We start from the raw sequence: 26,847 nt of genomic DNA, 5'->3' as shown, positions 1-26,847 counted from the left end.
GCCCCCATGGGCCAAGCCCTGTGCTGGCCACCACGGCTGCCCAGGGAGGCTTTACCCACAAAGAAACCGCTAGGGCTTGCGAGGCAGGGGCCTCGGCCCTCGTGGGTGTGGATCCGGGCAGGCTGCCTGGAGGAAGGAGCCCTAGAGCTGCCCAGGGCACGGCTAGCAGAGGGTCTGCCCCACCCTTTGCGAGGCCCGTCTCTGGCTGCCTTGGTTTCTCCATCTGCCCTCTGCCCACCCCCCCACCCCCCACCCCCTGATACTGGAATCCTGACCAGTGGGCGGGCCGCAGCCTGGAACCTGCCGCCCGGAGTAACCAGGCAAACAGAACTCTGCAGGACTCTGAGCCTGTTCTCCGGGTGGGCCGCCGGGCCCCCACCTGCTGCCCTCCTGGCCTGCCCAGGCCGGGCGCCCTGCTTCCCCATGCAGCACCCCAAACCCTTCTATGCGCCTACGGCTCCCCAAGAAGGCTTCAGCCCCCGGGGCCTGGATGGCACCGAGGGGCCAGGCAGCCAGCCTGCTCCCACCTGCACGGAGCCTCTTCCTGCTGTGGGTACGAGTCGGAGGGTGTCGGGTGTGAGGGTGGGTGGGGGTGCCTGAGGGATGGGGGACCAGGGCTCAGGAGTGCTTTCGTCCACAGGTTCCTCCAACCTGTATCAGCCCCCAAACCCGGAGAAAGAGGTGTTTCCAGCCCCTCCGGCAGGTACCAGCCCCTCCCCCAACCCTTGATGAGGACTCGGGGGTGGGCTGGAGGGGTCTGGGCCTATCCTGCCCATGCCCCTGGCCCTAGGTGGCCCCCAAAACGTAAGGCCTATGTATCTAGTCCCTCAAGTAGGCCTTCAAGGGCAAAGCCTGTGCACCCCATTCCCCAGACAGGTCCCCAAAGTGATGCCCAGGGCTCCTGACTCCCAGATGGGACCCCAAAGGCAGGACCTCGTCCCCATTCCTCAGATGGACTCCTACGCCAGGCCTCTATCCCCTATCCCACAGATGGGTCCCCGAGGTTTGGGCTGTGCCCCTCACCCCCTCCACCCTATACTCCTTCCCCCAAGTGGCTCCCAGAGCTCCTCTCAGGGCTGCCCCTCCCTGGCCTGCAGGTTTCCAGATGGCACCCTGTGGGTGCTTCTTTGACCCCCGCATCTACCGAATCGAGTGGGCCACCACCGACTTCGGCCAGTCGTCCCTGTACAAGCTGACGGCAGTGGGCGGTGGGGGACCCCCCGGGGGCCCGACTGGGGGCCCCGCCTCGCCAGGCACCTACCTCCTAGAGCCCCAGCACTACCTCAAGGCCCCGGTGCCGGCCCCACCGCCCCCGCTGTACCCACACTACCAGCCGCTGCCTGGGGGCCCCCAGTACCTCATGCCCTACTTCCCACCCGAGGGGCCTGGGCCAGAGGCTCTGGGCTTTGTAGGGGATGGGGGGCCCCCTGCCTATATGGAGCTGCCTCTGCCCCTGCTCAAGGAAGGCCTGGGGCCAGCCCCACCGCCGCCTGCACCGCCACCTGTCCCCAAGGAGAACAAGCTGCCTCCCGTGCTCATCACGCTCCCCACTGAGGCCGCGCTGCCCCCCGGCGCCTACGGCCACCTCAAGGGCCACCTCAGTCAGTTCCACGGGCCCAGCGAGCCCCTGGCCTTCCCCTCCAAGGAGCTGCAGGGTGGTGGGGCCGGGCCGGCCCTGCTGTACCCGCCGGGCCCCGGGGAGCCCAAGGCGGCCGAGGCAGAGGCAGCCCCACTGGGGGCGGGCGAGGCCAGGACCCCCGAGGCAGCCAAGGCCTTCGTGCTACCTGAGAAGGTGCTTCTGGAAGACGCAATGAAGCTCTTCGACTGCTTGCCGGGCAGCAGCGCTGAGCCCGACGGGTCCCCGCGCACGGCCCCTGGGCCCGCCCTGCCGGACAGCAGGGGCGGCGGGGACGACTCGTCCAGCGACATGCGCTCGCTGCACCTGCCGGACGAGCTGCTGTCCTTTGACTACAGTGTGCCCGAGATTCTGGACACCGTGTCCAACGTGGACTACTTTTTCAACTTCAAGGCCCTGGATGAGGAGCCGCCGCCCGGCCCGGGGCCCCCAGCCGCCAACACCGTGGCCCCCGCGGTGCGGCCTGAGCTTCCCGGCAAGAGGAAGGCAGGCACCTCGTCCGCCAAGAAGGGCAGGCAGGGAGGCAAGGGCAAGCAGGCTGCGGGCCCAGCCAGCGCCGCCCCCTCGGGGCCCAGGCAGGACCTGGGAGCCACCCCCCATTAAAATGGATTTGATCTCTCGGCTTGCTGTCAGCTTGGTGGCATCACAGGGCCCGGGGACAGCGAGCTGAGGCTGGACATGGAGGACGGTCCCCTCCTCCGCCCTGTTGCAGCGGGCCCGGGGTCACACGGGAAGGCCCGGCAGGCCCTCAGCACCTCCCGGGTACTGGGCTTCCAAAGCTGAGCCGGTGAGCCCTACAGTCACAGGGAATTCTAAATCCCTCCTCCAAGCCCCGGAAAATCGGTCAGCCAGCAGAGAGGCCGGGGGGCGGGGGGGCGGCTTCTGGAAGGTGGGGAGACGCTGTCCAGACTGCGCTGTGAGGATCTTTTGCCCAGGTGTTTGGCGGGGAGAGGGTTGCCCAGAGAGGGGCAGGAAATGGCCCAGAGATGAGGCCTACCCTCGCCCCCCCCCAACCTGCTTCTCTCCCCCTGCAGAGGACCAAGGGGCCCTCCTGCCCCAGGCCCTGGGCTGGGTCTCCAGGGCCTTCAAGGTCGGGTGGCCCCGGGGGTGGCCCTGGGGGTGGCTGGGTGTGGGGAGGCAGCGTCAGTAGCCGGAACCCGGCACCTCCCGTCTGCCAGGCACCGCGCCGGGAGCCTGCTGGGCTCACCTCCCTGCACCTTCCTTCCAGAGTTTCCAGAGTCTGTGCCTGCCCCGCCTGGCCCCCCACTGCCCTCCGCTTCCTGCTGAGCCCCCTCTCCCCGCAGCCACGTTTGGGGTATTTTTGAGACTAAAGCCAAGTGCACTTGGCGAAGGGAAGGCCCTGGCCAAGGACGTCGGAGGATGGGCTTAGTTTCCTTGAAGGTCAATGCGAATGTTAGCTGTCAGCCTAACGTGGAGGGTGGCTGGGGACACGCTCGCCCGGGAGGGCGGGGTAACGGCTCCCTGCTCTGTCTGCGGGGCGAGGCTTTCCACGACCGGACCGAGATGGGACTGGACCATGAAGCGGACCGTGGAATGTACTTTTTTAACCTAACAGGAAACTCACGGGGCCACCCAAGTTCTCCCTTCAAATGAGGTGGCCGTCCCATGCCACCTGGGAGTTAGAGTGAGGTGGTGGGTGGAGAGGGACCCCCACTGGCCGGCTAGGGAGAATACACAAAGCCGTGTACGTTGTATAGACGTGCACATACCTGTGCGTGCACACGTGTAGACACATGTATGCCCACCTGTATACACACTAGCTACATGTGTGTGCGTAGGTGTGCGGATCTAAATGTACACGCGTACTCAGCTGCTCACGTGTTCGCGTCATAGGTGTGGATACACAGGCGTGCATGCACACGCGTGTATACGTACACAAAACACACCCCGTGCACGTGTGTGCATGCATCCACATGTATATACATGCGTGTGTACACGTGAAATCGACGCTTCCAAACGTTTCTCCGTGTACGTAGCAGAACGCGCACGTACATGTTTGTATACACGTGAGGGTTTATACCCCAGGAACGGAATCCCACCGGTCGCTGCCTCTGCAGACTCCCCCCCACTTCTCTAATGGGACACGTGGCTGTGTCTTAGGCCTTTCAGAGGGTCACCTCTTACTCCGCCGGGTGCCCGGCTCCTTCACTTCACCGGCGTCCTGTTGAGGACCCGGGCTGCCCCGCTCCTGTCGCAGAGGAGCTGCGACATGAGGATGCCGTGGGAAGCGGCGGAAGCGGGTGGAAGGGGGCCAGAACACGCTCAGAACACGCTGCACGCACACCACCGCCGGCTGTTTTAATAGAACGCTTTAAGACCACGCTGGGCTCCCCCGGCGCGCTCAGCACCTGCCTCGGAAACACGCACAAGCCTTTCGGCACCTCCCGCACAGATGAATCCAGAAGCCCTTGAACCTGAGGCCCTTCTCCGTGTGCAGCAGTTTGGGGATGGCGTAGGCCAACCACACGGACAGCAGCATGGCCACCGTGAGCGGGATGATCGTGACTGCCGCCGGGATGGTGGACAGGGGGAAGGCCCCGTACACGTAGACGCTGAAGGTGGTCTCCAAGTGACAGTAGCTGCAAGGGGCGGTTGGAGAGAGGCCATGGGGTGCTGCCCCTGGGGCCCTGCCCTTCACCCCAGTAAATGTGTTAAAACCCACAGATAGGAGCGCTGGGCCTCCGGTGGTCAGTTGGGACACCGAGTTCCATTTCTGTCCATTTCAACTCTTCTCCAGTCTGAGTCTGCTGTCCTCCGTCTGCTGGCAATGGTCCTGTTTCCCCCCCAGGTTCCCTGTGGTACCCTCCTCCTCCAGGGACCAGCAGTCTCCCTGACTCCATAGCCCAGGCTCAGTCTAGAGAGGCAAACAAACCATCCCATTGCTGAGTGGAAGCAGAGGGCGGGCATGATGGGGCCGCGGGCATCCACGAGGCAGGCAACGAGCGGCAGGGTGGAGAAGGCCAGAAGGGAAGGGCATCCCAGGAGAGGGGACCCAGGGTATAGGAGAACTCGCTGGAAGCATGGTGCGGAGAGAGGAGCTGATAGGACCAAAGGTAGTCCTCTCCTCTGGATATGCCACCCCATGTCTTCCGCCCATGGCCATCCCAGAGTTGGCCCCACGAGGTCAGGGTGTGGGGTCTCAAGGGAAGGCAGGGTCTCCATGTGCTTTGGGGGTGGACTTTGTATCTGTCTAGAGGGGATAGATGATGGGGGGGAAGGATATTGTCCCATATGCCCCCTTCCAGTGGGAGACGTTGGTAATCTAGGCCAGCACGCCTAGAAACCTCTTTGCACACGTGGGTGGAAAATATTCAACAACAAGCTCTAAGGGGGAAAGGCTGAAATTTGTAGGGTGTGCCGAGTCCCATGGTGTAAATTCTTCTGCCGTGGCTGATTTCAGGCTACCAAGGGAAAGACAGTTGGCTTGCAAGATCCCTGGAGATCTAAGAGTCAGCTCGTGCACGCCACCGATGAGGTGGGGCTTGCGAGGGACGTGGCTGCCAGCCATTGCTCTTCCCCCAGCACCCAGCATGGGCTCTGAATAAGACTTATTTAGTGAGTGAACAAATATCATCTAGAACTTAAAATATCACTCTTCCCAGGGACAGTCTGGGCTGCTGGGAACATTGATGTTTATCCAGGATCCGCCAAGGGGAGGGAGAAAAGTGGGTCCCTCGCATGTGTGTGACCCACCCCAGGAAAGCCAGCCATCCCCCCAGAGGCCCCTGGCACAGGGCGATTCACCCCTGCTCACCTGTAGTACGGATCCACGATAGAAATGTAGAAGATGTAGATTCCATTCCTTTGGTCAAAAATAACCTTGTTTGCCGTCGGGCCTCCCAAGATCTGATACGGGACATTTGGCCATCTCAACGGGGCATCGTTGTCTGGGTCATGGCAGCTCATGTAGTTCTGGGGAGAAGGACAGAGGCATGCCCACTGGCTCCGGAGGCTGGGGAGGGCCGTGCCAGTGCCCACAAATGCACCCCCACTGCATGCAGGGCCCCACCCGCAACACTTCTCACCAAACACCCACGGGGGCGAGTCCAGGGCCAAGTGCCTGGTGGGCAGGTGGTTCATGACCTTCGTGGGGGACACTGTGGGTGGCTGCTCAGCCTTTATCCTGCCCTCCTGTGTCCGGGCCTTCCCATGCTCTGGGGGCTGCAGGCTTAGCCGCTCTGCTCGCCAGAATCCCTTACAGCCCTGAGTCCGGGTGTGAATGAATACTGCCAGTTTCAAGTACTCTTGGTGTTATGGGCTGAGGATCCCCCCTCCGAGCCCACCGCCAGTCATATGCTGGAGTCCTAACCCCCAGGGCCTCAGAATGTGACCTTATTCAGAGATAGGGTCTTTTTCAGGTGATCCAGTTAAAATGAGGTCATTGTTAGGGTGGGCCTTGATCCAGTATGTCTCGTGTCCTTATAGAAAGGGGAAATTTGGGGGCGCCTGGGTGGCTCAGTTGGTTGGGCGACTGCCTTCGGCTTGGGTCATGATCCTGGAGTCCCGGGATCGAGTCCTGCATCGGGCTCCCTGCTCGGCGGGGAGTCTGCTTCTCCCTCTGACCCTCCTCCCTCTCATGCTCTCTGTCTCTCATTCTCTCTGTCTCAAATGAATAAATAAAAAATCTTCAAAAAAAAAAAAAAAAGAAAGGGGAAATTTGGACCCAGACGTGCCCAGGGAGAACATCACGTGTAGACAGAGGCAGAAATTGGGGCGTATGTCTACAAGCCAAAGAACACCAAAGATGACCAGCAAACCACCAGAGGCTAGGAGAGCCTGGAACAGATTCTTGCTCACTCTCAGAAGGAACCGACCTTGCCAACACCTTGATTTCAGACTTCTGGCCTCCAGAAGCGGGAAAGGATCCATCTCTGGTGTCGAAGCTGCCCGGTGTGTGGTGTTTTTGTTAAAGCAGCCCTAGCTAACTGATACACCTGGGAAATCCGAAGGCAGAAAAGAGACAGAGCCACCTTCCTGGGGCTTCTCACTGGTGCTGCCGCCCAGCACGGTCGTGGCGTCAAGAAGTGGTCAGGTGGTGGGTTCTCCTCCCCGTCCCTGGGTCCCAGGATTTCATCCGTGACTCAACTGCTTGCACTTAACTGGTACATCATGCTGCCTCCCTGAGTGGGAAACTTTGCTCTTCTGCACTATTTGCTGGTGGGCCCAGAAGGGAGGGGGGGTGGGCTTATAAACAAAAGAAGAGACAGAAAATGGAAAAGCCAGAAAGTTAAAATGATGATGAGCCCAGCGATATAAAAAACTGAAGGGCTCCTCTTGCATGGCATGAGCAAAAACCCAAGAGACATCGAAGACAAACTGAGAGAGGCATTTGCACACTGTATTGCAACTGAGAGTTAATTAACCTCTTGGCTCTATAAAGAGCTCTTGACAAGCGAGGAAAAGAAGTGAAAGTGGCCCTCAAACAGGAAAAGACACGAAGCCCAGCCCATAGGGGAAGTCAGGCGCACGGAAATGGACGAGTTCGTCCTGGGGATGGTACACCTAGCTGGTGTGCTGTGGGGACAGGCGTGGGGTGGGAGGCACATGGCACCAGCCCGCGGAGGGGACCTTCGTGGCATCCGCCCAAACTGCACATGCCTGTAGCCTGTAACCCAGCCAGCCCTACCCTGCCTGCAGGCAGCTCCACAGGACAAGGGACCCACGCGGGTGGATGGAAGTGAGAGACCGGAAATGGCCCACGCCTGTCAGTGGGGCAGCGGCTGAACAACCCCAGAGCACCCTCCCAGGGGAGCGCAGTCACGTGACTTTAAAAGGAAGCCGCTCTCCAGGCCCCAAGGCCATGCTGTAAGGGAGCCCGGGCTGCCCTGCTGGGGAGAGAAAAAGCACATGGACAACTCAGCTCCTGGCTAACAGAAGCCCCACACAGGAGAGAACCTTCTTGCACCTGCCAGCTGAATGCCCCTGCAGGGGCGCCCCGGCCCATGCCTTGGGTCCAAGGTGCAGAACCTCGACAAACAATCCTGTTGAGTTGGGGGTGGATGGTTTGATAGCACTCGGTAGTGGCTAGTTATCCGTCTTACTGCCCTTTCGGCTTTTCTGGGCTTGAAAGTTCTCAGAATTAAAAACAGAACACAGATGCAGAAGCAATGTCCACGGTGTGGATGGCCACCTGGGTGTATGTTGCCCATCCCCCAGCCCTGCCCCCTCTGCAGGTCCAGGGACGGACTGAAGACAGACACCTGATTTCAGCTGTGCTATGGCACCAAGCACCCCTTGGATCTCAGCTTCCCCGGTGTTAACAGCAACAGGCCCTCCCATTTGTCAGCAGCTCCCTGCGTGGTGGATCTACACAGTGCCCCACAAAGCACCTCTTTTCCAGCCCGCGGCCCCCCCCAGCACACTCCTCCAGCTGCTCTGGTCCTTCCCTTGGCTTCCTTGGCAGACACATCCTTAAGTCAGAATGCCAACAGAGCTGGTTCTCAAACCCATGCCAGCCCTCACTTGTCCTCCAGCGGCTCCTTATGTTTCGCTAGCCGCTGGGCTCCTCTGTGGCACCTCTGAGTTTCCCACGTGCAAAGAGAGTTCTGTATTTCCTTCTGCTGCCCGCTTCGTCCCTACGATGTAAATGGCCCCAGGGTCAGCCCACGTGTTCAAGCTGGAAATGAGGACAATGCTTGGCTCTTCTCTTCTCCTCCCACATCATCCAGTCCCTCACCAGCCCCTGTTGGTTGTGCCCCTGTTAGGCACTGGATGTGTCCCCCCCAAATTCATATGTTGAAACCCTAGCCCACGATGGGATGGAATTTGGAGGCGGGGCCTCTAGGAGGTAATGAAGTTTAGTCGAGGTCCTGAGGGTAGAGTCACCAGGGTGAGATTAGTGCCCTTCTAAGAAGGGACACCAGAGAACTGAAATCAGTGTCTCAAGGAGATATTTATATACCTGTGTTCCTAGCAGCATTAATTAACCACAATGCCCAAAAGGTGGAAGCCCCAGCGTCCACTGACAGGTGAATGAATGGTGTCCATCCATCCAGTGGAATGTTATTCAGCCTTAGAAAGGAAAGGGCTCTGACCCCTGCCACGACTCGGAGGGACCCCGAGGACACTGCGCTCAGTGAGAGGAGCCAGACCCAGAAGGACACATCCCGCAGGACCCCACTCCCAGGAGGTCCCCAGAGGAGTCCCGTCCACAGAGACAGAGAGGAGAGGGTGGGAGCCGGGGCTGGGGCAGGGGGTGGGGAGTCCGTGCTTCATGGGGACAGAGTCTCCGTGTGGGGAGATGGAAAGTTCTGGAGACGGAGGGTGGGGGTGGCTGCAGGACTGTGTGAGTGTGCTTCATGCCACTTAAAATGACTACAAAGGTACATTTTATGTTGTGCATATTTTACCACAATTGAAAAAACTTTTTAAAATCCTTAATTTTTAAAAGGGGTATGGGGCACCTGACTGGCTCAGTCAGTACAGTATGCGGCTCTTGATCTCAGGGTTGTGGGTGTGAGCCCCACGTGGGGTGTAGAGCTTACTTAAAAAAAAAAAAAATCCTTCAGGGTGCGCCTGGGTGGCTCAGTCGGTTAAGCCTCCAAACTCTTGGTTTCAGCTCAGGTCTTGATCCAGGGTTGTGAGTTCGAGCACCACACTGGGCTTCATGCTGGGCATGGAGCCTACTTTGAAGAAAAAAAAAAAAAAAGCCTTTGGGAGTAAACAAAATTTAAAAAGCTGGGTCATATAAAGACCATGTGAAGGCTCCTGGGCGGCTCAGTCGTTAAGTGTCGCCTTTCAGCTCAGGTCATGATCCCGGGGTCCTGGAATCGAGTCCCGCATCGGGCTCCCTGCCCAGCGGGAAGCCTGCTTCTCCCTCTCCCTCTGCCTGCCGCTCCCCCTGCTTGTGCTCGCTCTCTCCCTGTCAAATAAAATCTTAAAAAAAAAAAAAAAGACCATGTGAAATGAAAAAAAGGAGACAGTTGCTTAGCCTAAAGCCCCATTTATATTGAAATAGCTAGCACCATCTTGTGGATTTCAGTGGCTAAGGGGCCGTATAAACAGTCCATCCAGTGACTGTGCTGAAAATGCAGGCATTGTGGCTCCAACATGATGGAAAAGCCTCTCATTCTACAAAATTGCCAATCCCCAGGACTGATGAAAAAAAAATTGTAATGGGACAATCTCTCATGCTACTTGGAATGACAGCACTAACAAGAAGAATGCAATACTCCATATGGGCACAGTCGGAAAATAATAAACGCACATCACATATGTGTGGCTTTCTCTATTAAAAAAAAAAAATGATCAGGGACGTGGTGCTTGCACAGCATGGTGAATGCATGAAACGCATCGCCTAAGTGAGTTGTACACTTTAAAAGGGTTGGTTATATAGGTTAGGTGAATTTCACCTCAGATAGGAAAAAAAAAAAAAAAAGTAAACCCACCGTCAGTAACAAAGTAAATGATCAAACTGAGACAGGAGGAGTGTGAGAAAGCTTTGAAGGTGCCGGGCTAAGACAGGAGCCAAGTGTCTACACGCGGAATGGGCTTCAGGTGTGGGGAGCGAGCGCCACCTGTTGGTGGCGTTGCTGCGCTGCGCTGCGTTCGCGCCCTTGGCAATGAGAGGCTGAGTAGACGGAACCTGCGCACGGGAAGGATCTCTTCCTTATGCTGACACCCTACCCTTATTTCTCCACTGAGTACGAACCCGTGTGTACGGTAGAAACGCTCCCGCGGCGGGAGAGGCCATGAATTTAATCAGCCCCGGTAGTGATAGGCATTGGGATGGTTCTGGAATTTTGCACATTATGAGAATGCCTCCCCCCGACCCCCCACCCCCGCCCACCCCAGGGCCTTGGTGCCGACATCCGCGATGGTCTGGCCAACTCCCTTGAGAGAGATTCCCGAAGACTTGCTCGCCTCGCACTCCCAGACGCAGCCCCAGGTGTCCTCGTGTGCATTCCCACCCCCACCCCCTTGCCGTGGACTGAAGGTTTGCGTCCCCCCAAATCCCTATGTTGAAACCTGACCCCCCAGGTGAGGGTACGGGGAGGTGGGGCCTTGGGGAGGGGCTCAGGTCATGAGGGTGGGGCCCCCATGAATGGGATGAGTGCCTTTATGCTTCTGTGAGCACGTGGGGAGAGGACAGTGGTCAGTGACCCAGGAAGAGGCCCTCGCCAGACACGGACCCTGCCGGCGCCTTCAACTTGAACTCCCAGCCCCAAGAACCGTGAGAAAGAAATGTCTATTGTCATAAGCCATCCAGCGAGCGCTGTTGGAGAAGTCCCCGAACACACCCCTGGCCTGACCAGTCAGCGCCGACTGCCCGCTGGCCGAGGCGCGCTGTTCTGACCCATTTTGGAGAAAGAGTGAACACTACCTCTCGGTCCCAGGCGAAGGGTCCTTTGTCGCCGGGGTTTTCCATGATGGTGGTCCAGTTCTGCGGCTGGGCCCGGCAGAGCGCCGTCTGGGCGGTCAGGGAGTACGTGTACGTGAACAGCCCGTGCACCTCCAGCAGGACGAACTCTGCCTTGATAACCTCCTGGAACTTTCCTTCCCGCCACCTAGGACACACGCGCAGGGCTGGGCTGCAGGGCGATGAAGCAGCCCTGAGGTATGCTGGGGGCTGGGGGGGCAGCAAGCAAGGCGGGGGAGGGGGGCCGGCCTCACCAGTCTGACACTTCCTGACACTTCGAGGAGGGAACCAGCAGCAGGTGGGACAGAGGAGGGCGGGGAGGTGGGGGGGCACGGGCCCTGTCTCCCGCGGGGTGGCCACAAAAGGCCTCTCTGAGAAGCAGAGACTGGGAGAAACTGATGTGAGGGTCTATAGCCAAAAACTATCACTTGTAAAGAAAGAGATTAATTAGTTAATAAGTAAACCAGTACACAGATGAATAAAACCCTTCACACCTGTCCTCTGACACTTTTCTGATGACATCTGCCACCATTCCAAAGGGATATATTTAGGGCTCTTGACTCGGATTGTTCTAAAAATCACCGTTTTGGGGGCACACAGTCTGTGATCTCCTGCCAGGTGGGAGCTTACGCCCATCGCCTGACTGGTCACTCTTCTTGATCTTTACCCCATGTGGGCTTGCATCCCCCCACATGGCTGCTCTGAGTTTGGGGTTTGGTCCCGCGTGCCTGGCCCCACAGTCTTGCCCACGCGTGGGATTAGGGCCACGGGGAGTTGAGACGGGACATTCTAACGACCCCGCCTGTTTTGAAGTGTAAGCGGGTTCCTGCCGTCATGAAGTCAGTCTACTACTATTGAGTTGGATGGCCTGCAGGGCACGGAGCTGAGCCACTGGCCGACACGTGCTTGTTTAAGTCAATCACCATTAAGTACAATGGAAAACGCCAGTTCCTCGGGCGCCCTGGCCACACTCAGAGCGCTCAGGAGCCATGTGTCACTCCTGTCACCTGGGTGGCACAGAAGGATGGAGCATTTCCACTGGGCACTGCTGGTCTGGGGCAGCAAGGAGGTAGCTCCACCTCAGGGTGGCGTGGTTCTGGGCCCCCGGGCTGGTGCTCCAGGGGCCCCACTGGCTGGTTGACGACCCACGACAGTGTAGAAGCTATGCACGGTGGGGTCTGCAGGGGCTGTGATGAAGGAAGGCAGCAGAGTCCACGGAAGGGGGAGCAAAATGAGAGCCATGGGCTAGGCCGTGTCCCCCAGACTCCCGTGTGGAAGCCCTAGCTCCCTGTGTGACTCTGTCTGGACATGGGGACTTTAAAGAGGTGGTTGAGGCTGAGTGAGGTCGTAAGGGTGGGCCCTGATCCCACAGGATGGAGGGAGAAGCATGGCTGTCCTCACTCCCTCTGCCACCTGAGGACAGAGGCAGAAGGTGGCCGCCTGTAAGCCAAGGAGGGAGCCTTGGCAAAACCAGCCCTGCCGGCACTCTGACCTTGGACCTCCAGCCTCCAGGACCAACCGTGAGAAAACCAGTGCCTGTCATTTAAGCCCCTCGTTGGTGGTATTTTGTTATGGCTGTGTGAGGTAAGACATTGAAGGAAGAGGGGGCGCCTGGGTGGCTCAGTTGGTTGGGCGTCCGACTCTTGGTTTCAGCTCAGGTCACGCTCTCAGGGTCATGAGATCGAGCCCTGCATCAGGCTCCCGCACTCAGCACTGAGTCTGCTTAAGATTCTCTCTCCCTCTGCCCCTCCCCCACTCTTGCTGGCTCTCTCTCTCTCTCTAAAATAAATAAATAAATCTTTAAAAAAAAAAAGCCATCGCAGAGAGAGGGGCACAGTAGGGGCAGGGCCCAGAGGGGCCCCTGGGGATCTGGGGTGTGCAGAGAGGGGTGGGGCGGGCGGCGGGGAGGAGGGAGTGCTAGGGGAGTGAGTGAAGGGCCCTCCTGGGGTCTTACAGTTCCACCACGGGCTTCCATGGGGTGTTGTAGTAGACGAGGTGGGGGCAGCCCAGCTTCTCGTACTGGTAGTCCACCACCAGATCCTCACTGGCCTTCTGTCCCTGGAAGTTGGGGTCGTAGGCTTCCCTAGGTAGAGACGGGTAGGGGCAGCATTCAGAGCCGTGGTCAGAATGACCCCGGGAACGCTGCGACGGTTAACGTCATGGGCCCGCTAGGCCGGGCCGGCTGCTGGGCTTCAGGCTTGCCGGCCCGGCCTTTGGACGGGAACTGCAACGCTTCCCTGCACCCCCAGCCTCCCCCATCAGACTGTAGATGGGCCAAACCTGGGCAGTTATGTGAACCAGCTCCTTATACTCTCTCTCTGTGTGTCTTTCTCTCTGTCTCTCTCTCTGTCTCTCCTTCTGTCTCTCTTGTCTCTCTGTACCTCTCCATGTGTGTCCTGTCACCTCTTTCCCTGAGGCCCTGCCTCATGCACCCCTCCGTGCCCCCACGAGGGCTGACTGCAGGCTCGCTGGTCAGCAAGCCCAGCAACCCCAGGTTGGGCCTTGGCCGTGAGTGTGGACAGGTGACTGACTCCTGGCTTGTATCTGAGGGGCCGTGGTGTATAAAACACATGCACGTGTCTTCCCCTGCTGGGGGTCGGGGGCTCCCTGTGCCCGGGTGCCAAGAAGGGCCAAGTCCCCCCCGTGACCGCTCACTGGCACTCGGGACCAGCGGCACCGCACAGAGGGTCACCCTGGCCCTTACCCCCTCCTGCCTTGGCTGACAGTGTCTGGCTACCTCTGTTCGCTCAGGTGAGGTGGTGGCAGGCTGGCAAGATGGCAGAAGGGTGGCCTGGTAGGTGGGCAAACCTGGGCTGGTGGCCCTGCCACATCACACTGGCTCCCTGCTGACCTGCACCTCCCCTACCTGTCCCCTCCCCACCTCAGATTCCCTACTGTCCAGATATCAACCTAAAAATGATTTCCGATTTGCCTTTGGGGTTAGGGGGCAGTCACGGGAGAGAGGGCGTGAAGGGAAATTTTGGGCTCACTTCTCGATGATGTAGCTGTAATTGTCCTGAAGGCCCACGGGGTCGAGGATGCCCTTGTGACAAGCTGAGATTTCGCTGCAAGCGACAAAAGTTGGTGAGAAGCTCCCTGCCCCCATGAGGCACCAAAAGAATCATGAATTCTTCCCTTGGGCATGTATACCCCCACTGGTTTCATTTTTGAGACCTGTCTTACTTCCAGGCTCAGCTTGCATCTTCCCTGCCCAGAATCTCCAAGGGGCCCGGATTCGTGTGGGAGAATGATTATCAGAGGCCCAGACCTAGGCACTGGGTGTCCTGACTCTTGAGACAATCATTTCCTGGATTTTCTTTGTAGTGTTACCATCTGGGCATGCCTCCTTAGGCAATGTGGTTTATTTCTGCCGGATTGGGGGTTTTAAAGACTAGAATCATGTTGTGTGTGTTCTGTTGTGTCTTCTGTTCCATATCCATGTTTGCACAACACGTCCAGGCAATTCTGCCTTGACAATTTTCATGGCTGGGATAGTCCATGGCATCCAGCACCTGTTTGCCCATCGTCCTGTTGATGGATTCGAGCTGGCTTGCTTCCAGTGAGGAGCTATTAGGAATAATATTACTAAGAACATTCCAGACCCCTTGCCAATGTCCATGTGCATGATTGGATTGCTGGGTCAAAAGATGTGCTTTCTAAAGCGCTGAAAAATGTACCTACCCCCCCACCGTGAAGTCAGTGTGTTCCAGAGGCTGCCAGGGGCTCCCCGCCCGTGCTGACCAGCACTTGCTACTGGCCACACTCTGCAAATTTTACCACGCTGGTGGGCGAATAATGGCCTCTAAGAAAAGTTTTCGTTTTCTTTTCCCTATTAAGTGAGGTTGGCCACCTTCCCAGTACTTCTTCATGTTTACCAGCCATGTGGATTTCTTTCTTTTTTCTTTTTCGGAAGTTCCTGTTCATGATTTTTGCCTTTTTTTTTTTTTTAATTTGTCTTTTTAAAAATGATTAATTTGTAGGAATTCTTTATAAAGTCTGGATACAAGCCATTTGCTGGTTCCACATGTGGCAAATATCTTCCCCACTTTCTTTGGCAGAAGCTATTCATGTATCGTTTAAAAAATGTTCCCTGCACACATGTCCTAAATATATAATTTATTGATTCAACAAAATGTTTCCATTTGGGGGAAATGTGGTAAAATCGTCGCCTGAGTTTATTATTGCCCTTGATCAGTGGAGCACTGAAGCTAGCTAGCCTCAATTAGTTCCTGAGAGCCAAGTGTTCAATCTTCTGGAATTTTGTGGGCCAGTGGATCGTTTACATTTGTGCTTTAAGTTGACAGGGCCTGCGTATTCACACCACAGGAATTGGCACGTGGTCTGGGATTCAGGCCCCTCCCCACCGCCCCCCGGCCCAGGACCAATTGTTATACATTTATCAACACACCACTGCCTGAAGGGGAAAAGTATGGCAATTTGGCCAATCTTCTGGGTTTTTCTCTTTTTTAAATTGGATTCTCATGGCTGCATTCCCTGGGGGTAACTATGGATACTGGAGGCAAAGTTCCCCAAAATTTCAGCAACCAATTAAAACCAAAAACCCTCAGCATTTTTAATCAAAATGAGGAATTCGGGGACTCATAAAGGAAAGAGAACACACAAAGGATTAGGGAAGAGGAAAAAATGTAAATATCACCAAATTGATAAAGGAGGGGAGGTCACTGTGCCAGAAACACCAACTTAACTTATTCGTATTCATTATTTGACTATTTATTATGGAAATGTTAAATACACACAAAAGTAGACAGGATAATGTCACCCGACTTCAACAGTTGTGAAGCAACTGTGACCAAGCTTGTCCCGTCCCCACCCCCCACCCCGACATCAACACACTTACTTCTGAATGACGATCTTTTTCTCCTGGTCACAACCCACTGAAATGAGCGCCGTCTGCAGAGGAGAGAGGCAGGGATGCTGACCTGGGTCGTGAGGGCCACTGATGGTCCAGCCACAGGAAAAACTCACACCCAGGAGAGACGGGACATGGTGAGCCTGGATCCTGACACAGTGACCTGGGCTCCTGGGATTCACTGTAGCCAGGCTTGGCCCCTGGAGCTCAAGCCCTAAGAGCCCGCCAGATCTATGGGGTGAGCCTAAGTGGTCCCATCACAAACCAATTTATAAATGCAGGATAATATTGGGTGTATAGAAGGCAGGGGAGGAGAATGAATGAATGAATGAATGAATGAGTGGATGGGCATCAATAAACAAACAGAAAGGAGAAAAGAGAAAAAGTTATTTGGGGTTAGCCTGATAGTCTTAGGGACATGCTTCTGAAACTGGACTATGGTGGCACCCTCAGAGATATAAAAGGGAGTCTAAAAAGCATAAGACAGGGGCACCTGGGTGGCTCAGTTGTTAAGCGTCTGCCTTCGGCTCAGGTCATGATCCCAGGGTCCTGGGATCGAGCCCCGCATCGGGCTCCCTGCTCTGCAGGAAGCCTGCTTCTCCCTCTCCCACTCCCCCTGCTTACGTTCCTGCTCTCGCTGTGTCTGTCTCTGTCAAATAAATAAATAAAATCTTAAAAAAAAACCAAAACTTTAATTTAAAAAAAATAAATAAAAATAAAAATAAAAAGCATAAGACAGAGAAACTTTTGGTGTTTGAAAAAGAGCTTTATGTTAAGACAAACATGGATTTACCATGGAACAGAATGCAAGATTGTATCAATTTTACAAAAATTGTGGTATAGAATACATATGATATAAAATGCACCATCTTTTTTTTATATATATATTTTATCATCCATTTGACAGAGAGAGAGAACACAAGGGGAGTGGCAGGGAGAGGGAGAGGGAGAAGCAGGCTCCCCACTGAGCAGGGAGCTCGATGTGGGTGGGACTCGATCCCAGGACCCTGGGATTACAAGCTGAGCCGAAGGCAGATGCTCAACCAACTGAGCCACCCAGGCGTCCCGAAAATTCACCATCTTAACCATTTCTACGGGCACAGCTCAGTGGTAGCAAGTACATCCATCCATCTCCAGAACTTTCCATATCCCCAAACTGAGACACTCTGTCCCCAGGAAGCACGGACCCCCCACCCCCTGCCCCAGCCCTGGCTCCCACCATCTCTTCTCTGTCTCTGTGGACAGGACGCCTCTGGGGACGTCTTGGGAGTGGGGTCCTGTGGGATGTGTCCTTCTGGCTCATCTCACTGAGCACAGTGTCCTCAGGGTCCATCCATGTTGTGACAGGTGTCACGATGTCCTTCCTTTCTAAAGGCTAAATAATATTCCAGTGTGAGGATGGGCCCCATTGTGTTTATTGATTCACCCATCGGTAGACATTTGGGTTGCTTCCACCTTTTGACTATTATGAATAATGTCACTATGAATACTTGTGTACAGGTTTCTGTGTGGATGTATATTGTTTTCCATTCTCTTGGAGCACTGAGGAGTGCCGTTACCAGAGTTGGTGAGCCCTGTTACGGGGATGTCCAACAAGGAACAAGACTACCCATGCACCTGCTCCAAGGACAGTGAGTCATGAGGGGCAGTCCTGGGGGATGCTGTCAGGAGGAAAGGGAGTGACCCTGGCAACTGGGACAGGATCACCTCCATTTTCAGATCCTGAGCATGGGCTCAGCCAGCCCCTCAAGGAAAAGCCAGATGAGGCCCATTCTTTTCTTTTCTTTTTTTTTTTAAGTAGGCTCCACACCCAGCGTGGAGCCCAATGTGGGGCTTGAATTCATGACCCTGATATCAAGACCTCAGCTGAGATCAAGAGTCGGACGCTTCACCGACTGAGCCACCCAGGTGCCGTACCCCCCACCCCCACTGCCATTATTCTTAACACTAACAACAAAGAATATGGGACAGCAAAAATTTGGGACACACCAGTGGCTTGAGGTCCACACACGAAATTTCCTTGTTGGCTATGTCCAGAGTGATGGTAGATCCTGTGGGTCTTTTTATGCTGCAAGGCAACGGGAATGTGTGGTATTGCACACCTGTGTCCCTATAGTGCCAGTGTTAACAATAATCACTGACCCATCGATTTACTTATGCATCCATCCATCATCCATCCATCATCCATCCATCCATCATCCAACCATTCATCCATCCATCCATCCATCATCCATCCATTCATCCATCCATCCATTCATCCATCCATCCATCATCCAACCATCCATCCATTCATCCATCCATCCATCATCCAACCATTCATCCATCCATCCATTCATCCATCCATCCATCCATCCATCCATCATCCATCCATCCATTATCCAACCATTCATCCATCCATCCATCCATTCATCCATCCATCCATCATCCAACCATTCATCCATCCATCCATTCATCCATCCATCCATCATCCATCCATCCATCATCCAACCATTCATCCATCCATCCATTCATCCCTCCATTTGTCCATCTGTCCACCCATCCACTCGGCCATTTGTTCCAGAATAGTGCCCAAGAACCTCTGCTCACACATAATGACCCCACCCTCCCTTGAGTTTCTATCTCTTCTTGAGTCAGTTTTGTTAATTTACATATAATAACTTACTGAAAACAACATCTGACGTCCAATTTCATTATCCCTGAGCTACATATAATGTTTTCTTATTCTGTTTTTCACTGAAGTATAATTGAAATACAATACCATATTCATTTCGGGTGTAGGACATCGTTATTTGAGGTTTATATACATTGCAAAATGATCACCATAATAATTCTAGTTACCATCTGTCACCATACAAAGTTAGTACATTATTATTGACTATATTCCCCATGCTGTACATTACATCCCAGTGACTTATTTATTTTATAACTGGTAGTTTGTACCTCTTGATTCCCTTCACCCGTTTTACCCACCCTCCAACCCCCTTCTCCTCTGGCGACCATCAGTCTTTTCTCTGCATCTATGAGTCTGGTTTTGTTTTGTTTTTTAGATTCCACATGTAAGTGAAATCATATGTTATTTGTCTCTCTCTGCCTGACTTATTTCACTTAGCATAATGTCCTCAAGATCCATCCATGTCATCACAAATGGCAAGATTTCATTCCTCTTATGGCTGAGTAATATGCCATTGTACATATACTCCATCTTCTTTACCCATCCCTCTATAGATGCTTAAATTGCTTCCATAATTTGGCCACCGTAAATAATGCTGCTATAAACATAGGGGTGCATACACCTTTTCAAATTAATGTTTTTGTTTTCTTCAAATAAATATCCAGAAGTGGAATTACTGGATTGTATGGTGGGTCTACATTTAACTTTTGGAGAAAACTCCATACTGTCTTCCAGAGTGGCTGCACCAGTTTGCATCCCCACCAACAGTGCAAGAGGGTTCCCATTTCTCCACATCCTCACCATCTATTGTTTCCTGTATTGTTGATTTTAGCCATTCTGAAAGATGTGAGGTGGTATCTCATTGTAGTTTTGATTTATATTTCCCTGATGATCAGTGACATTGAGCATCTTTTCAAGTACTATTGGCCATTTTTATGTCTTCTCTGGAAAAGTGTCTATTCAGATCTTCTCCCCATTTTTTAATCGTATTGTTGTTGTTGCTATTGAGTTGTGTGTGTTCTTTACATATGGTGGAGATCTGCCCCAGTATTTTCTCCCAGTCAGCAGGTCGCCTTTTCACTTTATTGATGGTTTCCTTTGCTGTGCAGGAGCTTTTTAGTTTGAGGAAGTCCCTCCCACTATTCTTTTCATAGGTTCTGTGTCCATACTTTTCATTTTCCATTCCCAATGTTCATTTCAATTCTCTCCTCCTTTGGCAGGATCATGGGGTCTCATCTAGTGTACTGGTCTTCTGAAGAGCGAGCCTTAAGTCTCACTGTAACTTGATACTGTCTTTTGCCCTCTGTTTAATACATTTCAGATGGTATCATTGTTAATCCCCTTCTTTTTGAGGTTCTCCTAGTTCTTTAAGTTAAATATTTAGTTCCTGCATCCTTAGTCCATCTTTCCCCTTAATAATAAAAGTGCTCAGGATACACATTTTCCTCTGAGTATCTAGCTGTGTTCCATGGATTCTGAGATTCAAGGATTATTTAGAAAAGTGTCTCTTAATTCCCAAGAAAAGGGGCTTTAAAAATTTTTTAATTAATTAATTAATTAATTAAATTAAGAAAGAGGCAGAGAGAGTGAGCACAAGTTGGGGGGGAGGCGGCAGGCAGAGGGAGAGAGAGAAGCAGGCTCCCCGCTGAGCAGGGAGCCCAAAGTGGGGCTCAATCCCAGGACCCCATGATCATGACCTGAGCCGAAGGCAGACGCTTAACCCACTGAAACACCAGGCGCCCCAGAAATGGGGCTTTTTGTTACTGGTTTTGCTTTTCTGGCTGTTCAATTCTAGTTTTGTTGGATTAAAGTCCAAGCATGTGGTCTGAAAATCTCTCCTGGGAGATCTGATTGATGTTTCTAATGGCCAAGGATATACAAAAATTGAGTGATTTTTAAATAAATTCACCATAAGTGTGAGAGAGGAACATGTATTCTATATTAATAACATATAATGTACTTTTTTTTACTTTTCATTTGCATTTTTCAGCTTTACTGAGGTATAACTGATAAATAAATGGTAAGATCATTAAGGTATATAATGTAATTATTTGGTGTATATACATATTGTGAAAGGATCCCACCCCTCATGGAGTTAATTAACACATCCATCACCTCACATATTTACCTTTGTTTAGGGTGGGAAGGTGGTGAGAATATTTAAGTTCTACTTTCTTAGCAAATTTCAATTATACTATACAGTGGTACAAAATTCTAGATCTAGAATTAAAGCTTATTGTTGAAATATATACCCTGGGGACCTCCTGGCTGTGGAATCCTGTAGGATGTGTCCTTCTGGGACCCACCACTTAGAAAGTGTTTTCAATCATTCTGGCCTTACTGTCCTTGGAGGGAGGGAGTCTGGATCTCGGCACCATGTTCCCAGACCCTGTTAAGGGAACCCCATAGATAGCCTGGGCCGCCCCCTCCCCCACTCCAGTTTACGGACCACATACCTGGAGGTGAAATTGGGGTCGGCTCTTCCCCAGTGGTGCTGCTGCCTCAGGGAAATGTTCTGTGGAGTCAAGAGCAAAGGGGCACTGCGATGGTGGGACAGCCTGGGGCCACGCACAGTCGCACAGTCGGGGCTCAGGAGAGATGGAGGTAGGACGGGGCCCTGGGAGGAGGAGCCTGGAGAGCATCTAGCCCTCTCCTGATTCTAATTGTACCACCAGCGAGAGGCTTCTAGAAGCTCATGGAAATGATCACCCCAAGCTCATGCATTTCCTTGCTGCCTTTGTCTGGGGGACCTGTAGTGAGGGGTGACTTTGTTTCCCCTCTTCTTTAGAAGGTGGCAAGGACTGGTCCAAAGACTCTTGTGGCAGACTGGTGCCTTGCCCCTGTCCCGTGGAAACCTCCCAACCCCACACCAGGCTTCTGGGGTCAAGCGCAAACCCCATAGTGCGACCATGAGGCCTGGCTTGGCCCTACGGATCCCCCAGACCCTATTTGGCCAAGCCCCTCCTGGTCCCCCTAGTTCCGCTCCGTCCTGATGCCTCGGTTTACCCAACCACCCATATTTCCCCAGGGCTGTGTTAGGCTCTCTGCCATGGCCCCCGTGCTTATCCCCTGTGACACCTTAATGACCTCACTCATTAAGTCTGGGTGACTGCTGCTTGCCTTGCCTGGGGGGAGGGGCAGGGCCATGTCCTCTCCAGATTCTCCAGCGCCTTACCTCGCTGTGTGCAGGGAAGGAAAGGAGGGAGGAAAGTCAGGCTGAGAGGTACCTTAAGGTGGCCAGAGCTGGCTGGGTGCCGTCAAGGCTGTGCCCTTCATCACATGCACCTGGGGCTGGGGCAGGGGCGCAGCTCACCAGTCTGTGTTTGGTGTTCCCGTCATAAGTGTAGCCATCCTCATAGATGATGGCCTGCAGGCCCAGGGAGTGGGGGTTGCTCACCATCGCCTGGCAGGGGCCGGGGAGGAGAAGCACACACAAATGTTCTGGGCCAGCAGGCACAAAGGGGTGCCACTGGGGGGTCTCATCCACAGGTGACCCCAGTGCACCTTCCCACTGAAAACCGAGCTTGCTCCGCAAAGGCAGGGGACCCTCCAATCCCCAAATGTGCCCAACCTCATCTACCCCCGAGGCCCGTGCTGCAGACAGCCTAGAGCTGCAGAGCTGCAGGACCCAGACCCGTCCCCAGTGCATGGCCTGGCGTCCCTTTGCAGGCGCTGGTCCCGGCTGGCTGGACTTCGTCCCATGGCCTTGCATTAACTGGCCCCCCCGTTTTCCGCTCCATTACTTATAGCCGAGAGTCCAGGCTTGGACACTTGGGTTTCAGGTCCGGGGACACCCACTGTCTCTCGAGCACCGCCCACTGCCTGAGGGAAGGCCTGAGTCGGGCTCCAGCTGGGCTAAGAGGCAGAGGAGCTTATGGGAAGCACGGGGCAGCCCAGGAGAAGGGCGGAGAATGAGGGGCACAGGCCCCGGGAAAAGAGGCCAGACAGGCAGAGGCCCACTGAGGAGCAGGACAGGGCATGTCTATGAAGCATCATAAGCGAGGTCTCCCCCTGGGGGATGCCAGGGGGCTCTCAGAGCCTAGGACGCTGGGGAACACCCCGTCTCAGGAGCGCCTGTCAGATGCAGGAGGTGACCTTACCAGTGGGACCAGGGACATGCCTGGCCGCGGTATCATCAGGGCGGTCAGCTCCAATTTGCTGTTCATATCAATGGTGTACATTTTGTTGTCAAATTCTCCTTGCAGAAGTTCTGCCTAGGTAGGAACGCCAAACAAATTCATGAATTAAACCAAGCTCCTGTTCCCAAAGCAGAATGGGCAATCAGGTGGGAGGCCCTCCGTGGCCTCCCCTAGGGATGGAACTTTCCAATCTGTCACTCATGTCTTCCTGATAGATCCTGCAGCCCCCAGAAGACCCTCAAGGTCCATGCCATCAACCCCTAGCAGGGCCTCCTCTCTCCAGAAGTGCCCTCCCCCACCCACCTGACTTTTACCACAATTGCTTTCTTGCTATGTGTGCATCCCTAGGTGATGGGACTTAGTCCTGCCCATTCTCAAACGTTGTTCTGTATAAGTCTCCTTCAATCCCCAGGCTCCTTGTCATCCCTTTCTTTTCATTTCTATTCATCTTTGAAGCACCCAGGCCGCTGGACCTGTAGATTCCCACAGTCTGGATTTTCCTGGCACAGGTGGGCGTGTTCCTCTGTGCGCGGAGTTTCTGGCAGACCAGAGGCTGGATCCGTCAGCTTTGGGTTGGATCACACTGGCAAGACTCAACGGGTGGTTGATCTTCCATCAGCAGCACCTAAGGCTGGCCGTCGCTCTCTTTGGATGTTGGGGTTGCCACAAGACGACATTCTATCATTTTGTTTTCACACATTTGCCGGGAGAATTTTTTTTTTTTTAAAGATTTTATTTATTTATTTGACAGAGAGAGGCAGTGAGAGAGGGAACACAAGCAGGGGGAGTGGGAGAGGGAGAAGCAGGCTGCCCGTGGAGCAGGGAGCCTGATGCGGGTCTCGATCCCAGGACCCTGAGATCATGACCTGAGCCGAAGGCAGACGCTTAACGACTGAGCCACCCAGGCGCCCCTGCCGGGAGAATTTTAAGACACTTTCCCCCTTCTAATTTTCGCTGACCCAGTAGAACAGTTGGAAGGGAAGATGGGATAAATGCTTGCATCTTGCCTTTTACTTACCCCATGTTCAAGGAAACAGGGATTGGCTTCTGGCCATCCTAGGAAGGTAGCCAATGAGTTGCTTCTTGGAGAAGTGGCTGATTCTAGGTCTGGGGTGGAGAAACGGCCAAGACACTGGGACATCCTGCCCTAGCTACAGGACGGTTGATGTGAATCCTGCTCTGCTGCCTGATGGTGCCTGCCAGGTTTCTCCACTACCAAGTGGCTACTCCCCCTTTCCAGACTGTTCCCTATGAGCACATGACTAAGACCAGTCCACCCTCAGGCGGGGGTTAAACTTCTCCTCTAGGAGGGAGAGTATATACGTACATTACTCAGAGTTCTTCTGTAGGCGGGGGATGTGTTTCTGCTCCCTTTATTTATTCAGTCACTTATTTATATCCTTGTGGACTCATATTATCCAACTAATTGTCCCAGCTTTCATCCATGTTTTTTTGTTTGTTTTTGCTTTTTTTTTTTTTTTTTTTAAGTAGGCTGTACGCCCAACGTGGGGCTTGAACTCACAACCCCAAGATCAAGAGTCACACGCTCTTCCGACTGAGCTGGCCAGGAGCCCCATCATCCATGGATTTTCGTTATGCTATGTAGTTGCTGTTTTGGGTGGTTTTTTTTTTTTTTGCTGTTTTTGGTGGGATTTGGGAAAACTATTATACTACTTCTGTCCAGCAGCTGATCCCCCTACCCCAGGGTATCCTCAGTCTCCTTTGGCAGACCGGCCCTTTTCACATCCTTGGGCAGATGGCCTGGTGGACTTAACCTCACTACTGTTCGAAAGAGTGGATTCTGATTGGCTCACTCCCAGCCATGTGATTGGTGCGGGAGTGAGCATGTCATCTCCTCTGAGCCAATGAGATGCGGGAGACACTGGAGGGGGTGGGGACTTCTCTTGGCTTCTGCAGAACTCTGAGGAGAGACCCTGTCTCTTGCCTGGGATACTGTGTGAGGCTGCCCGCCTGCAGCTGCCGGCTCGATACCATATGAGAACCCAGGGCTTCCCCGAGGCATCTAGATGGATTTTCAGGATGAAGCATGGAACACCCCCGGCAGGCAGAGTTCAGAGATGGCCAGGAGCCGGTTCCTTGCTGGCATGACCTGAGTTACTAAATCAAGCCTCGCCTGAGGTCTTCCCCCTTCAGAACTTTTGGCTGCACGAGCCAACAGTTGCTTTTGCGGCTTAACCGCATTCGATTTGGACTTTGTTACTCGCAGAACGACGAATCAAAATTGATGCATCCAGGTTTCCATATTTCTATAATCCCCCCCCCCGCCTTTGATCAGCCCATGTGCGGGGTGGGGGGTCTAGGCTGAGCCCCACAGCTTGGTGGAAGCCTAGAGCCCAATCGAATCTCCCTCTCCAGAGCTCTCCAGGTAAGATTCTATAGAACACTGATGGTTCATCTGACAGCTTGAGGAGGGAGCAGTCCTGGCAAGCACATCATTTGCTTTATTCTCTTACAAACCATCGTTAAGGGTTGGCTGGCTTCCTTGTTACAAAGAGCGTCTACTAAGGTGATGTATGTTTCTATCTGAAATAAGGGGCATGAAACCCATATAAGGAGAGGGTGCCAGCCTTTGGGGATCAGGGGTGGCTGGCTGCCAGATTTAGTTGTTTATGTGAAATTCAAGTATAACTGCTCGTCCCATATTTTCCCTGGCAATCCTCCTTGGAGCTCTTGGGTGTGGCTCTGTGAGATTTGTCTTTTTTAGAAAGAGTGCTGGGAACATTGATCCAAACAGTGATGATCACATACTTTGCAAACGTCAACTTGGAGTTGGGGATCCATGAGAACCGCTTGGATGTTCACGGGGCACTTCTGGAAATCGAAAGCTGGAAACACCGAATCAGGGAGTGGGGTCAGTATTTCCACTCTCCCCACATCAGTGAACATCAGGGCTGCCTCTTGGGACCAGAGGTTTTGGCCTGCAAACTGAGAGGAAAGCAATTTCGAAAATCAGGTCATTCAAAGTCTTTTTTGAGGACATCAATTTTATCTTACACGTCAGGTTTAAAGAAGGTAGACCAAATAAACAAAGGAACAAACAAAGTCATCTGTACACTTTGTGGAGAAATCTACTCTTCAGCTTCATTCATTCTTTGGTGATTAATAATGGAAACTCCGTCTTTTCTTCATCAGAGAGGATAGGCAGGAACTAAGTCTAGACTTATGCACAGGTCCTGGACCGCTCTGGAGAGTCGGGACGAAAGCTACAGACCCTCACCCAGAAAATGCCCTGGTCGTCCGAATGTCAGGGTGAAGGCTTCGAAGAGACAGTCCTATTCCTCGTCCTATCCTATTCCAATGCCAGGCAGCCTTCTGGAACTATGGTGCCTGTGGCTTGAGCAGCAAAAGCACTGAGGTAGCGATCAGCACACTTGGGGGACTTCACTGGCTCAGCTGCTAACGAGTTACGGGGCCTTAGGAAAGAGGGAAACTTGAACTTCAGTTTTTCCTCCCTTGTAAAAGTTGGATGCTATGATCTCCTTCCTGGGGCTTTGTGAGGATGAAACAGAATCGGATAGGCATGATGTATAAGGTAATGTGAAATGACCCCTCCCTACCACCACTTCCTACCTCTCCGTGCCTCAGTTTTCCCATCTGTCCAATGGGGACAATATAAGGCTCTACTTCTTTTCTTTCTTTTTTCTTCAGTTTATTTATTTTTAGTAATCTCTACGCCCAGTGTGGGGCTCGAACTCACGACCCCGAGATCAAGAGTCACATGCTCTCCGACTAAGCCAGCCAGGCGCCCCTAAGGTTCCACTTCTTAAGATGATGGTTCCAGTTGGAAAACACTCAGGTAAATGAGGTAACAGTTGGAAAACACTCAGACCAGCACCTGCCATATTCTGAGTGCTCAATAGGTTTTAGCTGCTGCTGTCATGATTTTCATAACTAGTAAAATCACTATTACTGTTAATTTTTTCAATATTAAAGTTAAATATTAATTAACATTAATATTAAAATTATTACTATCGTTATTAAAATAGTCTATTTTAAACAGAGAAAGACATGTATCATATGATCTCATTGATATGAGGAATTCTTAATCGCAGGAAACAAACTGAGTGTTGTTGGAGTGGGGGGTGGGGTGGGAGGGATGGGGTGACTGGGTGATCGACACTGGGGAGGGTA

The 26,847-nt window shown here is 53.4% G+C and overlaps 2 protein-coding genes across 2 annotated transcripts in view; one reads left to right on the top strand and one right to left on the bottom strand.

Annotated features, from left to right (window-relative positions):
- Window positions 1-6: 6 nt before the first annotated feature.
- PRR22 (proline rich 22) lies at window positions 7-2,251 on the top strand. Its single transcript, XM_006750064.3, has 3 exons — window positions 7-553; window positions 641-703; window positions 1,098-2,251. Exons 1-3 carry the CDS (start codon window positions 7-9, stop codon window positions 2,237-2,239), a joined length of 1,752 nt encoding a protein of 583 aa, XP_006750127.3. The 3' UTR covers window positions 2,240-2,251.
- A 1,519-nt stretch (window positions 2,252-3,770) lies between these two features.
- The window catches only part of CATSPERD (catsper channel auxiliary subunit delta), a 29,880-nt gene continuing 6,803 nt past the window's right edge, over window positions 3,771-26,847 (bottom strand). Inside the window, exons 5-16 of the mRNA XM_081805274.1 lie at window positions 25,465-25,641; window positions 22,657-22,770; window positions 21,870-21,959; window positions 21,013-21,071; window positions 17,875-17,953; window positions 15,874-15,926; window positions 14,006-14,080; window positions 12,970-13,098; window positions 10,980-11,163; window positions 5,412-5,569; window positions 4,025-4,236; window positions 3,771-3,859 (exon numbers count right to left, since the gene is read on the bottom strand). Of these exons, the coding sequence (XP_081661400.1) occupies window positions 3,771-3,859; window positions 4,025-4,236; window positions 5,412-5,569; window positions 10,980-11,163; window positions 12,970-13,098; window positions 14,006-14,080; window positions 15,874-15,926; window positions 17,875-17,953; window positions 21,013-21,071; window positions 21,870-21,959; window positions 22,657-22,770; window positions 25,465-25,641 (1,419 nt within the window). The remainder of the gene's footprint in view (window positions 3,860-4,024; window positions 4,237-5,411; window positions 5,570-10,979; window positions 11,164-12,969; window positions 13,099-14,005; window positions 14,081-15,873; window positions 15,927-17,874; window positions 17,954-21,012; window positions 21,072-21,869; window positions 21,960-22,656; window positions 22,771-25,464; window positions 25,642-26,847) is intronic.

This window comes from Leptonychotes weddellii, chromosome 1, assembly GCF_054177405.1.
Source record: "Leptonychotes weddellii isolate Sample4059 chromosome 1, ASM5417740v2, whole genome shotgun sequence".
In the NCBI taxonomy this organism is placed as follows: Eukaryota; Metazoa; Chordata; class Mammalia; order Carnivora; family Phocidae; genus Leptonychotes; species Leptonychotes weddellii.
Note: the sequence above shows the minus strand (reverse complement) of the source record. Positions and strands in the feature narration are given on the sequence as shown.

Excerpts from the sequence above, each read along its gene's own strand:
- PRR22 (XM_006750064.3), top strand. The coding sequence starts at position 7 with ATGGGCCAAGCCCTGTGCTGGCCACCACGGCTGCCCAGGGAGGCTTTA. Across the intron at positions 554-640 it reads GGAGCCTCTTCCTGCTGTGG|GTTCCTCCAACCTGTATCAG; the intron begins GTACGAGTCGGA and ends TTTCGTCCACAG. Across the intron at positions 704-1,097 it reads GTTTCCAGCCCCTCCGGCAG|GTTTCCAGATGGCACCCTGT; the intron begins GTACCAGCCCCT and ends CCTGGCCTGCAG.